The sequence below is a fragment of the Podarcis pityusensis genome (genome assembly GCF_964106645.2).
Source record: "Podarcis pityusensis genome assembly, chromosome: 5".
In the NCBI taxonomy this organism is placed as follows: Eukaryota; Metazoa; Chordata; class Lepidosauria; order Squamata; family Lacertidae; genus Podarcis; species Podarcis pityusensis.
The window spans coordinates 23,984,544-23,999,503 of NC_138032.1; the positions used below are offsets into that span (position 1 = coordinate 23,984,544).

At 44.6% G+C, this 14,960-nt stretch overlaps 1 protein-coding gene across 2 annotated transcripts in view; it reads right to left on the bottom strand.

The window, feature by feature from the left end:
- The window catches only part of TSC22D2 (TSC22 domain family member 2), a 39,089-nt gene extending 28,277 nt beyond the window's left edge, over window positions 1–10,812 (bottom strand). The window contains exon 1 of one of the 2 annotated variants that reach the window (XM_081007926.1): window positions 7,827–10,812. In XM_081007926.1, coding sequence (XP_080864052.1) covers window positions 7,827–9,784 — 1,958 coding nt within the window. In that variant the 5' untranslated portion in view covers window positions 9,785–10,812. The remainder of the gene's footprint in view (window positions 1–7,826) is intronic. The other variant, XM_081007927.1, reaches the window with a different exon arrangement.
- Window positions 10,813–14,960: the final 4,148 nt, after the last annotated feature.

Below are 14,960 nucleotides of genomic sequence, written 5' to 3' on the forward strand. Positions count from 1 at the left end.
GCAATAGCTGCTTTGTTAGTCTGGAGGAGACTTTTCAGGTCTGACCTTTTTTTTCCTTCCCAATGGGGTGGGTGGGAGAGAACACATATTGCTCCCTTTAATAGCAAACTCAGGTGGTGAGCACCCGCTGAATTGGCCACAGAGAAATAATAGGGAGGGTATCAGCATGCTTAGGGGAACCTGAATTTGCAGAATTATTTGGTTTTTACAAAGTCTAACCATAACTTCAACTACACATAGATTTCAAGGTGGTGTACATAAAATATAAGTATTAATACAATGTTAAAAACAATAAAAATTAAAACCTAGTGGAATATAAAATAATAGTCATTCAACCAGCTACTAAAACAATGCAATAAATATTACAAGTCTGGTAAAATAAACAGTCTTAACCTGGCACTGGAAAGCTATTAAGGTTGGTCTTATATCCCAAAGCCAGGGTGTCACCACCAAGAAGGCCCTCTCCTTTGTGGATACTTAACACACTTACAGATGGAACTTTAAGAAGCGCTTCATCTGAAATCAGTGAAACATAAAGACATGTAGGCCAAAACCTTGAAATCAGCTACCGGCCACACAGATTTTAAAATACTACTGGCTCCTCTAAAACTGATTTCACACATGACTGATACGAGCACATGGCATGGCCTCAGGCCTTTCCTACAACCCCACAGATGTAGTGTGCCCCCCAAGAATTGGCCAGTACAGAATATTGTAGAATTGCTGCCAACTCCCAAAGAGACAGGACACACAGCAGGCTACTGGCTTTACTAACATTCTAGAACATACATGTATAAGTGGTACCCATCTATTAAGGAAAAGGTCAAAGGATCTAGAGAGGGTAAAGTAAAATACCAATTACTAGTTTGTTAATAGTACTAGGGGGACAGGAGGCCTAGAAAATGTGAAATTAGTCTTTACTTGTGACTTGCTCCTAAGTACAATATCCTCACAAGCTTAGGACATGTCTTAAAGGCCTGCCGGAGACAGACACTGCAGACTCCTATTGTGAAGTAATGAATCATTGCAATCTTTTGTTGCAAGTCTCACTTGTATCTATTTGGTGATGATGCTCTTTGGCATAAATCAAAGAGACACATGAAAAGCATACAACAGCAATTTGAGGGAAGGGTTCTAATAAAGGGTTGAAGCCATTCTGATATACAGCTCTTTAACCTCCTGTATAGCAAAATCCCATGGCATCTAATGGGACCTGCCCCATGTTAAGCATGCCCCAGTATTTTGATTTATTCACACTGCCCCAGTATTTTGATTTATTCACACCAACAACAGAATGGTTATAAATGCAATCCACACAAACTGCCTACTTGCCAAGGCATACAGGCTCAAACCCACCCACAAAGCATTTATTCAGCAAACCTGGATGTCTTGGGGACCTTTTTTGCTGCTAACTAATCACACAGAATAAGGTCTGAAAGCAGGCCTATTTCTTTTTGCTGCTGTTACTGTTTCATTTCCTCCTTCAGCTGTTTATATGGCTCTGCATTTTCTGCAAACACTTTTGTGTTCTAGCTTGCCTTTCATAAACTAGACTGGTTTTCCAAATGTTCCACTCCGGAAGGCATACACAACACCTTAGTGTGTGAATAACACTCCTAGTCACAAGTACAACAGCTCTCGTGTTGGTCAGCACTAAGCCACTGATACTCAAACTGTTTTGGGGGGGACCCTGGAGTTGGCTCGGAAGCTTTTCAAAAATGCTTCAAGAGCAGCAGTAGCTTTGAAATATAGCTATAATATAATGGCCCATCAATATTGCTAACCTTCCACTGCAATGTGCAGCTGCCAGACTGCTGCCTCCTTACTAGGTCACGCTCAACCCAAGTGGGGCAGCAACAAGGCATAACAAGGCCTGCCTCACGCCTCACAAAAACCAACTAGGAGCTGTAAAATATGCCCCAGATTATTTTTTTACAATGTACTCTGGTTTCATAGCAAACATGCAGTAGGCTCTCAGCAGTTAACAGAAAAGCTTTCCCTGAAACTAGTTTTTAAAATGCTGCTTCAAGAGATCCTGCTTCATTTAAAGTATGCATGTTGACACCCAAGATCCATTTTTAAAATGAATATAGATAGAAAAATTGGTCTGCCAAGTCAAATGAAGTATTTGAAATATACAGCAATATTCCCTTGCTCAAAAAAAAACTGAGAACAGTCTTAACTATTGTCTGATATTGAAACACTAGTTATGTCTTTATGTTAGGACATAGATGGCTGGGAGAAAATAGCTACATAGTTGTGGCACTGGTACTAAATGTTATTAGATGTTCTTAAAATAAAAGGCTCAATGTGTGCATCTGAGCTGCACAAGATGATGTTATTCTAATAACCTGAAGATAATATTTCTCCCTGCCAAAAAGAAAACTGACACAGCTTTAGCAAAGGAACCATAATACTACAAGACTTCCCTTGTTTTGCTGCTTGCAGTTTTCATTTCAATGCAGAATTAGCCCACTAAAGTCTGTGAAATAGAAAAGGGGAAAAGCTTCTAGAAAGTTGGCATTACAAGATAAGAATATAATAATTTAAACTTTTATTTTATACCAGATTACTTCAATGCTTGCAAGCATTCTGCACCCTTCCATTTGATTCCATTGCACTCCCTTCAATCACTCCCTCCACATAGGCCCCAGAACTGAGAACTAGAACCTCTGATACTAATATTTCAGACCACCCATTTTAATAGTGAGACTTTTAAAGGATTGCATTGCTCACAGTGTGCATTCATAATAATTGCACTCACGGATCAGAAGGTGCTATAGAGCTGAATTTACATAGTAAAATTAAGAATTTGTCACCCACTACAGATTTTATTACCTTTGTTTCTATTTTACATCTATACTTTTAGATGTGAAAGAAGAATAAAGCAGCACTGCATCTTGTGGGAATGCTTCGGGCCTATGCAGGATTCCCACTTGAATTTGTTTCTGGTCCACATCCACAAATCACTTCAACATGGCAAACTGCTATTTTAGAGGCTGAAATTATGAAAGCCTGTAGCTGTTCTGAGCATGCTCAAGAACACAACTTTAAAGGATGAAATTCAGTAACAGCAGGATATGAGCAGTACCTACTGTTTTCAATTTGCATAATCCTTTTATTCCCCCTCCCTTCAAGTAAAGCATATAAGAGCAATGCATAAAGAGACCCTTATCAATGTTGATGCTAATGCAAGGTTTTGTTCTATTATGAAAGAGGCCTCAAGAGCTCAGTTTTACCATTTATAATACTTTATCAGCAACAATTAGCACGCTATACAAGTAAGCTTTTTCATAGAACAGAGAGAGATACTCTATGAAGAAATCCTTACAATCAGGTTTTCAACAATCCAGCGGCTGCTGTGGAGACTTCACAATTGCAGCTATTCATTAGAGTGCTGGACTACAGCCTGCACAGTTCACACTGGTCAGTTATCTATCCCTTTTCTAACCAGTCTGGTAATATTTGCACCGGGTATCTGCCAAACATGTAGGAGGCTTAAACAAGCTTTCCCAGTGATGTATTCTTTCAAGAGTGGCAACATATTTCTCAAGAGCCAAAAGTATAGTAATCAGCTAGTTATGTTTTTAGAAGTCTAGTGAATGTTTGGATTTAACAGGATTAAAAGATCTAAGGTTTCATTTTTACCAGTTTAATTTATGCCAGTTATTAAAACACATCTGAGGATTTTGTCATCTGAAATGCATTAAGTATTTACTAAAATAAACTCAAAATGGTAACTACAGTATATATTCTATTAATATGGCATCATCTAGCAGTTCACATTCATTGCTTATTAGTTTCTGAGTCGACATGGAGAACAGATTCTATATATTGTGACAGCTCTGCAGCTTAAAAAACAGTCTGCTTTTCTGGATGTACAATATTGCCAGAATATTTTCTATATTAGCAATTTGGAACTCTTACTTTTATACTAGATACAGTAAAGGACCACTGGACGGCTAAGTCCAGTCAAAGGCGACTTCAGGCCGAGGGAGCCGGCGTTTGTCCACGGACAGCTTTCCAGGTCATGTGGCCAGCATGACTTAATTGCTTCTGGTGCAACAGGACACCGTGACAGAAACCAGAACGCACGGAAACGTCGTTTACCTCCCCGCTGCAGTGGTACCTATTTATATACTTGCACTGGTGTGCTTTCGAACTGCTAGGCTGGCAAGGGCTGAGTCATAGGGATGCAGGTGGCACTGTGGTCTAAACCACTGGGCCTCTTGGCCTTGCCAATCGTAAAGTTGGCGGTTCGAATCAGCACGATGGTGGTGAGCTCCAGTTGCTCTGTCCCAGCAACTTATATACTACACAGGCACCAAATAATTATGAATTATTTCTGGAATAAAAAGGAGAACTAAAATACAGAGGCACCAAATTACAGCATCTCCAAATGTAGCTTTTGAAAACTTTGATTGGAGACGTGCTAGAAACATGTAATTTAAAGAGAACATCCAATAACACTTACCAAGTCACATAATCTAGCAATATTCCCAGCAGGACCAAGGCCTTGGGCTGTTTCATACCAATTCCCAAGTTAAAGACTACTATTCACTTTTTGAAGGTCCTAGCTGCACCACATTCCTGATCCATCCCAATATACATTAGCTTACTATATAGAAGTACCTAGAAGCAGTTCTTGAACTGGTGCTGGAGCAAGGAAACAATCTGTTCTCCTGGACAATTTTAAAAAGTATTAATACAAGCAAGAGCCTCCACCATGCATTAACAGCACAGTTTGAAAACTTGATACCGTCTTCACCAATATTAAGCTGCTGATATGTTCTGTATTGTCATTACAAGCACTACTTCAATGTAACGCCTTTTATGACTCATGCAGAGGTTAACTGAACTGACAGCTAAGTAATTTAATACGACTACAAGAACATCAATAAAAGAGGCCTCACATTGAGATAATGGGTTTCTCTTGCACATTCCATGTTGATAGAATCCTCGTGGAGGCCAAATCCAGAGTTAATCTCTGGTACCCATACAGTAAGTAATTTAAAATCCAAACACAAGCCAACTCCCCCTTTTTATAACTTTCTGCAAAATGTTTCTCCCTAACATTTCTCCTGTATATTTTATCTCAATTATCAACACACAAGAAGCTGGCCAAAGGGGCCAAGCAAGCCACTCTTCTGTCGCTGAAGAAATAAAAAGGGGGAATATTTGAACAGTATGTAAACACCCTCTTAACCATGCTGTTGTTTCTTGGAAGAGGCCTGTCATAAGACAGCTGAAGTGTCCCACAGACATTTCTAGTTGTACACAATGCCCCACAGAACTAGTTTATTTGCATTCAGTGTAGCCCAAGGAATTCTGCTATACTGTACTGGTCATTGACAAAATAATCCATGTATGTGTGTCAGCTCAAAAAAGTTTTGGTTCAAGTAATATTATTTACACACATTATTCCACAATACCATAATAAACATAACTTGCATACAGCCTTTAATCAGTACCACCAACTGAAGAACAAAACCTACAATTTGAAGCAAGCATACTAAGACTAAAAATATTCTCAATAAATGTGATTAGGATTGCACTATACATACATTAAAATTTCTTATCAATACATCAGATCCAACCAAATTAGCACACCCACTTAAAAAATATTATGTCAGTGGGTTGCATTCAATGGTTGCACAAGTGGAAGGCAGACCATGCAAGCACTCTCTCGCTTCCCTTCCTCGCCCCTGCAACTCTTGTACTCTCCAAAATCCCTGTTCAGAGGGAACTCTGTTGTTTGGGGCCGCGGTGCAACAGAGAGTATTGCCTAAAATCAGGAAGAACTGTGCACCAGAGCAACTCCCCAGATCCCTCTGCACAATTTCAGGCTAGTTCCTCCTCACACTGCATAGTATGCAACACAGATCCACTGTCTGAGAGAGGCAACTCTCCAGAGGTTTCTCAGGGGGAGGGGGAAAAGAGAAAGATGAATTGCACAAGTCCCTTTTCACTCGCACTACAACTCGATATTAGCATCAGGCTTAATACCAAAGCTATCCCTTTCCCCCCTACCAAGTCCATTTCCTTTATCTTGAAGTTGAAGCGAGGATGTTTATTTAATAAGACAAAATACGATATATACCTCCATTAGTGGTGGCTTCAACTTCAGTAAACCATAGCAAAATCAAGTTAGATGTAATACCCAATTGCTAATGCTATGCTATCAATTTCTGCAAAGCGGCAGGTGCCTGTTCTCTTCTGTATTTAATCATAAGTAGATTTGTTGACAAGTAGAGATCATACCTATACTAGGTTACAATTTCCTCAAGTAGAGAATTTCTACTTGATGCTAACAACTCAAATGTAATGGAATACTCTGATGCACAAGGCAATTTCATATGCTATTTGAAAGACTTCAAGAAATAAGCACATTTTAGGGAAAGTTACTCTACACTTTAAATTAGCACCAACAGTGCAATCCTATACACATCTACTCAGAATTAACCCTTTATTGGGGCATAGTCTCAGATAAACAGGTATAATAAGATTGTGGCAAGAGATGACTAAGGATTTCCATCCCTATGCTACTAAATTTACAAAGAGGAACTCTTACAGAGCTAGGCCAGAGGTTAATAGGACAGTCCTCTCACTTCTACAAAGGAAATTCAGTCATTTCCCAAGGAAAGTGTTTGCATCTTCAGCCCCTCTCATTGTGCTACAGTACTGTTTTGCTTATTTTCTTCTACTGTGCTTGTACAAATAAACATTTTCACATAGAGTAAGATTCTTAATGAAGTGGTTTTTTAAAAAAAAGTTACCAATTATTTATAGAATATTTAAGGGCTACATTTCCAAATCTGGTACTTTACCCAAAGAAACAGAGCCCATATGAAGTGTGTTACCCACACAACTTTCCCTAAAGAGAGGAAAAGCCCTGTCTTTCCTTCTGTCCACAGCAGCAGTTGTTAACAAGAATTGTGGAACAGCAGAACTTTCCTTGAAAATCCTGAAGCCCTTTACGATGCAATTCTATACATGCAAACTTGCAACTTACACCCAAACAAGTTGCTTTATAACTCGCTTCTTTTCAGTTTAAGCATGCTAAAGCTACAATCCTAAATACACATCATGAAACAAGCCTCACTGATTTTATGGGACTTGTCTCTGAACAAATATCCCAAGTTAATACTGTTATTAACCAATCTCTCAAAGCTTCTTCCCTTTATAATAACCACACACCTAACAATGATAAAGCAAGGGTTCTATTTAAAAACAAGTAATGTGATGCTATGGTTAACTTGCTTACTTTTTCCTATGAAGCACATTTTGTTAGTAAGCTTTTGCAGCCATTACACTGAAACTGCTGAAGAAAACATGTTACAAATCTGCCCACTGAATTACACACACCCATTGATAACTATGTTTCCATTGCTGTCATGTATATGTATTCAACATTAACAGAGAATAGGTCTGGATTTATTCAGCTAACATAGCTCAAGTTAAACAAATGTATAGCATAAAGACTAACTATATATCCAACTTGTGCTTTAAACAATGGAAGAGAGTAACCTTACTTCAAGTTATCAATTGTGATGGGCTTGAAAGTCCTTGTAACTGTTTTTTCAAGACTACGGAAACAGTGATTTGCTTTTTGTATTCAGCTTAATATTCATAGTCTCATTTCCTTAAGTTCTTCCTTACGGTGGTTTACACATTTTTGCTACACAAGTAGTTTAGTAGTGAATCCCCTTTGTCACATCGTATGTCACATCTTTGGAAGAGATTAAGACACTTAAACTTGATAAATAAATGCTGTAAGAGTGTCTGCAACTAGACACCTGCATAAAAAAAAGATAGAAGATAAATACCTGTCTTCATCACCATCAACAGGAATAGATATGCCAAAGACAGAGCTGGCAAGACTGTTCATAGGAGTAGTTGCAGGTAAATTAAGAGGGTTTGCTAAAGTGTCCGGAATAGGTGGCTTCACAAGAAGTTTATTTTCAGCAAGAGAAAGTGGTGGTTGAGGTAGGGGTTCAGATTTTCTTCTAGTATCATCAATCTGGCCTAAAGGTTGATTTGGAAATTGTCCAATGTTAGATTGTGGCAGATTTGCAGGTACATTGGTTGTGCCTTGCATTAGTGGAAGGCCAACATGTTGCTGGACAACACTGGAGCTCCTACTGACAGATGTATGGCTGGTCAGCTGGGACTGGACTAAAGTAACAGGGGCATTTGGCATAGTAACAGAAGTTGTAGACACACTGGGCACACTAGTACCCGGTACAGCTGCAGGCACATTCTGAACTCCAGAAACTATACTGTGAGGAGCACCAGCCACTTGACTGCTTCCACCCATTTGCTGCTGAGTCATAGATTTCTGTTGCACAACCCCCGCATGGCCAATGCCTTGCTGCACCACACCTCCTGGCTGAGGAATGACAGTCTGAATTGGAGTTGTCAGGCCACCCTGCAATAGCCCAGATACCTGTCCTACAGTTTCACCAGTTTGCGAAGAAACTCCCATCACTGGTGCTATGGGTGAGGGATTTGGACCAGCTATTTGTGCTGCTGGAAGACTGGACGCTCCAGTGCTCGGGACAGAACCTGAGATGGCCTGTTGAGTAGCTCCTTGAGACTGCATTACTGTCATATGTTGAATGTATTCCGGCTGGGCAGGAGTTTGGGCTGGCACCAGATGCACTGGTGGAATCTGCGACTGAGAATAAGCAAATTGCTGAGTCTGAGCCACAGGTACATTAGCTTGCTGTACCTGCTGTTGTGGCATAGGCAAACCTGTCTGGGCTATCGCTACATTCGAAGGTGGCATGCCTTTCCCATTAGGTCCAGCCTGTCCCATGTTCTGTGCATTTACCTGTGCCTGGGTCTGCAGCGGAGGCCCCATCATTTGCTGGCTCGCTGCTGTAGCCCCTGAATAGATTGGCTGAGCATTACTGTGAGGCACAGCCCCGCCTATGGGCTGCTGCCCAATGACAAAATTGGGTTGCTGTGGAGAGGGTTGGTTTATTTTCTCTGGCTGGAGTAGCTGTGACACAGCAGCAAGAGAGCTGTCAGCCAGGGAGTCGGGGCCATGTGCCGAAGTTGCAACCCCCGAAACTATCAAAGAGCCACCAGTAGCACCTAGGCCACTATCCCTATCTTGAACAGCTTGTTCAAAAGTACTGTTGTGTCTAATGCAATCCCCAGTCCTGGCTAAAACGGCCCCGCCCTCGGAGTCCCGGTCATAGTATTCCATACACGTCCATCGCCCCCGTCTATAGGGCTCTCCTGTACCGTGGTCCAGCTTAATCACCCTGAAGCGGGAACTGCATGCGGCGGCAGCCGTTAGAGGCATGGCTCCAGAGCCAGCAGCTGCCTGCGCAGTGCTGCCTCCTGCTGCCGCTGAAGAGGCCGGGGCGGCAGCCGCTGGGAGCACCGCGGAGCTCCTGGGAACAGCTCCTCCGTTGGCGGTCGGCACAGCAGGGGAAGGCGGCGGCGGCTGGATCCCTCCGGAGGCCGCGGCGGCGGCGACGGCGGCAGCAGCCACTTGCCCATCCAGGAGCAGGTTGGGAGAGACTGTCCCCGGGGTCTCCGCGTCGCCCACGTTGTTGAGGGTCTCCTCGGAGGAGCTGCGCTCGCAGACATCTTCGGGTCCGTAGTCGGTGGCGCGGGACACGTCGAAGATCTCGGAGGAAACGTCCTCGGTGCGGGATTCATCCGGGTCGTCCAGGCTCTCGGTGTCCTCGGTGATGCTGCTGGCCACCTGGGCCGTCGTCACGCTGGTGATCTGGAAGCAGCTCTTCTTCTTGGCCGGCATCTTGGACATGGTGCTTCCCCCGGGAGAATAAAAGAGGATAAGTCGTCGTCGGGGGGAAAAGAATGAGGATGGGGGGTTCCGCCCACCTGCCCTCGCCGGAGGAGAAGAGAAAAGCAAAGAGCCAAAAAATGAAAAGGCTCGGCGGACAAGGCAGAAGTCCGAGCCGGCCCTGGCGCAGCGGAGGGGAGGATCACGTTCTGTCTACAGCGCAGTCGCCGGCGGCATCGCACATTCCTCCGGCCCTCGCGACGCAGCCCCGGCTCAGCAGGCGGCCGCCACCAGGCCTGGGGTTGGCGATGGGGGGGAAAGGGAGAGCGAGGCAGAGGAGAATGGAAGGGGGGCGGCGGCCGAGCTCCTCCTCTTCCTCCCCCCGAGTAAGGCTGCGGGCCCCTCGGCGGGCGGGCGGCGCCACCTCCTCCTCCTCCTCTCCTTCTTCTTCCCTCAGCAGCGCCCCACCGTCCCCCTTTCGCAGCCGCGGCTCTCTTCACGCAGCCGGCTGTGGGGCTCCCAGCGCCGGGGTGGCGCTCTCCGCGGGGGTTTCCGGCGAGACCCGCGGTCCCCAAGGCCGCTAGTCCGTCCGACGGGTCTCGGGGAAGAGGGGCGGCGGCGGCGGCGGCAGCCGGCAAGTGAGGCGCAGGCCGCCCTGCCTCCGCTGTCTACCTGGAGATCAGCACCAGACGCATCTTCTCGGGAGGAGGGAAGGAAAAGGGGGGAGGAACCAGCCCGGCTCACAGCGGCCCCCTCAGGCGGGCGGGCCTCCTAGACGCGGCTCCCTCGGCTCTCTCTGCGCCGACGACGGAGGAGCCGGCCGGGCCCTTTTCCCTCCGCCTCACACTCTCTTCTTTCTCTCCCCCCCTTCCCCTTCTTTAAAGTCCGTGCGCGCTGCGCTCTCCAGCGCTGTGCCGAAGGAGCTGAAATTCAAACTGCTCACTCCCCTCGCTCAAGATGGGGCTCAAATGGAGCCGCGAGGCAACCTGGGAACTGGAGCTTAAGCCGCTGCTACTGCGGCAGCCGACACGGGGGGACCGCCTCTAACGCACAGGCGCGCTGACGTCACCGCCGCCCGGGGGCGCCTCCCATCCTTCCCCCCGCCCTCCCCCAGGATGAAGAGGTTCTGTCCTGGCCACGGAAAGGGGGCGGGCGGAGGAGACGAGGCGGCCGAGGAGAGGAAAGGGGCGGGGTCACCGCCGAGGGGAAAAAAAAAACCCCTCCCCCCTGAGATCGTCATTTCAACCGTTTGGAATGTTCCACTCGCCCCGTAGCAGCCCCCCTCCTCTTCTTTCTTCACTGCGGGCTTGGTACCTTCCGTCAAAGGAGAGGGTGGGGGAGGGAATGGCGGCGTGACGTCCTCCCCCCGCCTCAACTCGCTCCATTTTGGCGAGGAGGCTGAGGTGGTACTTTGCTCAGTCTTTCTCCGTGCGAGGCCGAGAAAGGGAGGCTCAACGGCGGCTGCCGTAGCTTTCGAGTTACGAGAACGTCAATGTGCCAATGACAGGAACAGGATTATTTTTATATATTTATATATATTACGTTGAGAGGCACGACGCGCCCTATTACTAGAAACCTTTTACTCCTAGAAGGGTTTTCTGAAGGGCTTCGCCCCTCCTCCCTTTGCCCCGCCCCTACAGAAAGGCCACGCCGTTGCGTTTTGCCGTCTTTAATCCGAATTCACGACCAGTTCATCTTGCACACGGTCGCCACAAGATTCGGATTACGGTCGCTTCGTTTCCTACAAAACTTGTCGACAGTATTAAAGCGGTGCACTAAAACACGCCTCAGAAGTGAGTAGACCCGTGGACTGGCGCTGGCCACGCATAAAATAAAGCTGATTTGATGTCCAAATGAACAACTTGCATCCCCAATCCTCTTGTGCGTTTTTGTTTGAAAGTATGGCATGCCCCTACCGAAGGAGCTTGATGCTGTTTTTACACCTAGGTTCGAGCACCCTCAGAGTGGCCCTTAATTTATTCAACTTTTTAATAACACTGGGTTAGCTGAAGCTGTACAAGGTCCAGCTGATTGAGGCCCGTCTAACGAAACTGGTTTTAAATGGCACTTGCCCATAAACAGGCATGGAGAGTGTGGGTGTGTCTTTTACAACACTTCAACCATGCTGCCTGTGAGCACAAAAGAGCAATTAAAAGTTGTCAGGGTAACTCATCTGCACAAGGACCCGCCTCATGGGGAGCCCAGGGAGAGAAACACCTCAGCATCACAGGACCCCTCGAGCCACTAAAAAAAAAAAAATTGCCCAAAGGTAACAGCCTTCGCTCACACGTGCAAGAAAATTCTAAAAAGCGTTGCACTACTTTTACTAATTTTGTATATGAACAGCACCAGTCAAAGTTATAGGACCAACTAAAACATCACAAGAGTAAGGAGCAAGCTTTTCAGCTCCCGTAATGCTTTGTACTACAACACTCAGTGAAAACAGCAAAGGGAGACGGAGAGCAAAAGAGGCTTCAAGGCATGATGGGAAAGTGTAACCTTTGAAGTTGGCAACAAGCTGGAATGTGGGAAGTTAGACAGGCAGGTAAAGTTGCAATCCTAAACACACCTAAGTGAGTAAGGCCTCCCACTGGACACAAATACTCCTGCATGGACATGTGGAAGATTGATCCTGCACATTCTGTTAAACCACTTTAGATCCAAAGCAGTTTCTTTTCTTTTTTTGGCTAGCCTACTGGGAGAGAGAAGGAATGACCATTCGTCCTTTGAAAAGATAAAAGCCATGAATTCAAAAGCTTGCTCACTACTTTGTGGTGTTACAGTTGCTCCTAATAAACACAAGGTGTGGAACCTCAACCCTTCAGATGTTTTTTTGATTCAATCTGATAGCAGCAGCCCCAGCAGAATTGGTCCATTCATTGTTAGGGATGAAGGGAGTTGTTGGCAGAAACATCTGGACAACAACTGGTTCTTCCAGCCCTGCAATAAATTATATTACTCTTTTGTGGCTTCTGAGTTTCCCCCTCTAATGAATCAGCACAATTGCATTTTTGTCCATAAAACAAGCGGGTATGGCAAATCCCAGTTGACTGTGTTATAGCCAACAAGCTAAGTAAGTCTCAACTATTTTGTGTAGCTCACAAAGCTTGCAGACTGAGTTAGGAATACAAACTTCTATGTCTCTTGAGTTTCATGAGAATGCAGATTAAGATTGCAAAGTCTAATACAAGACATGACTTACGTTTACAAGGGGAAATGTCAACAGGTTTATATTAGCCCACCGCTGGAACATGGGTAATATCTAAGGCTGGTCATCCATATATTTAAATCTATTGATTTCAATTAGCGGAAACAACAATTCGGTTTTCTCTGGATTGACGTCTGCTCTGATTCAGCACTTAAAGAGGGAGATTTCCTTGGGAAAGGAGCAGGGCAAGGGGGAAAGTGCTAGAAACTGTGTCTAGAAAGCACAGTTGGAAAGCCCCTTGGACCCATGTTTTCTAAGCATGGAACAAGTGGAAGTGTGAACAAGTCTTATAGTCACTGGAGGTTATTAGGCAGCAATAGAAATTCATATATCAGGGACCAATGGAGAAAACATTGCAAGAGAAAATGTTACATGCTGTATACATCCCTCATTAAATGAATATATATGTATTTGCATCCACAAGCAATATTTGCATCAACAAAGTGCATTCTGTTTATACTTGGTTTGAATAGTTTGCATGGTTTTAAGTATTTCAATCTTCCCACTGTCCACATTGAAAAGGAAAACCAACATTTAACTAAAGTGCTGCAGGGGCATAGCTGTCAACATTTCCTTTTTTTTAAGGGAAATTCCCTTATTCCGAATAGGATTCCTCGCAAGAAAAGGGAAAAGTTGACAGCTATGTTTAGGGGTCAGCAAACGTTTTCAGCAGGGGGCCGGTCCACTGTCCCTCAGACCTTGTGAGGGGCCAGACTATATTTTATTGGGCGGAGGGGGAATGAACGAATTCCTATGCCCCACAAATAACCCAGAGATGCATTTTAAATAAAAGCACACATTCTACTCTTGTAAAAACACCAGGCAGGCCCCTCAAATAACCCAGAGATGCATTTGAAATAAAAGGACACATTCTACTCATGTAAAAACACACTGATTCCCGGACTGTCTGCGGGCAGGATTTAGAAGGCGATTGGGCCAGATGCGGCCCCTGGGCCTTAGTTTGCCTACCCATGGTGCTCATGAAAATAAAAGGTAACATTGTATTTGCATTTTCTGCTTTGTAGCTCAGAAAATGTAAGTAAATCCCAAATTGCTTATCTCAAGGCACTAAGAATCGGAAAACCGGGGCAGGCATAGGCATGGCAAGTTGGCAGGACAGATGGACCTGCTGGTTTACTTGTCTTCAACATGTTGGCCTAGGCCTCTTACCTGAACCTCATAGTCCACCTCAGAATGGATAAACAGCTACGTCCTGAAGACTGCTGCTATGAATCACCTTTCTCAATTGGCCTTAATGGCCACTAGGATCTCTGAGGATGTTTCCTCCCAGGAAGAAACCATCAAAAAAAGCTCTCAGTTCAACAAGCAAAGTAAGCATTTCATTAGACATGGTCCTCCGGGAATCTCAATGGCACAAACTGCTCTACAACACCCAAACTCACAGGATGATAATTCAGGAAGTAACTGCAGCCAAGGTTTTGTTCTTTGCGTGCATGTATAAGTAATTATCAAGATTCCTTTGTGCTAACAAAACTGTACAGGCGACTCTCAACTTACGCTGGGGTTACTTTCTGGGGCTAGTGTATAAAGCAAAAAAATCACATATACAGTACATAGTCAAAACACATTGGGGTTAGTGGTGGATGGGATTGCCAAAATCTCCCCCCCCCAGACACCTGTCCACTTTCTGCCCCCTATTTATGTATTTATTGTCAAGCATGTAAAACTGGATGTGCACAAGTTAAAGGTGTGAGTTGTGAGTTATCAATATTAAAGTTGTACCTTAGCTCCTGGTTATAATGGAGCCAAACTTTTTGGGCTGGAAATTTCTGCTATTCTGTGGTCAGGTCAGGACATTAGTCTTGTCCAGAGTACAGATAATAAACTGATCCAGGGCCAAACCATTGTATGTCTCTTTGTTTTGGAACCAGGGACCTGATTCCCAGTTAAGCCCTCCCTTGGTCCTGTAAGCTGTTTCTCAACACCAAACATGTTAATAGTCACATATCCCAATATACAGTATGTGTG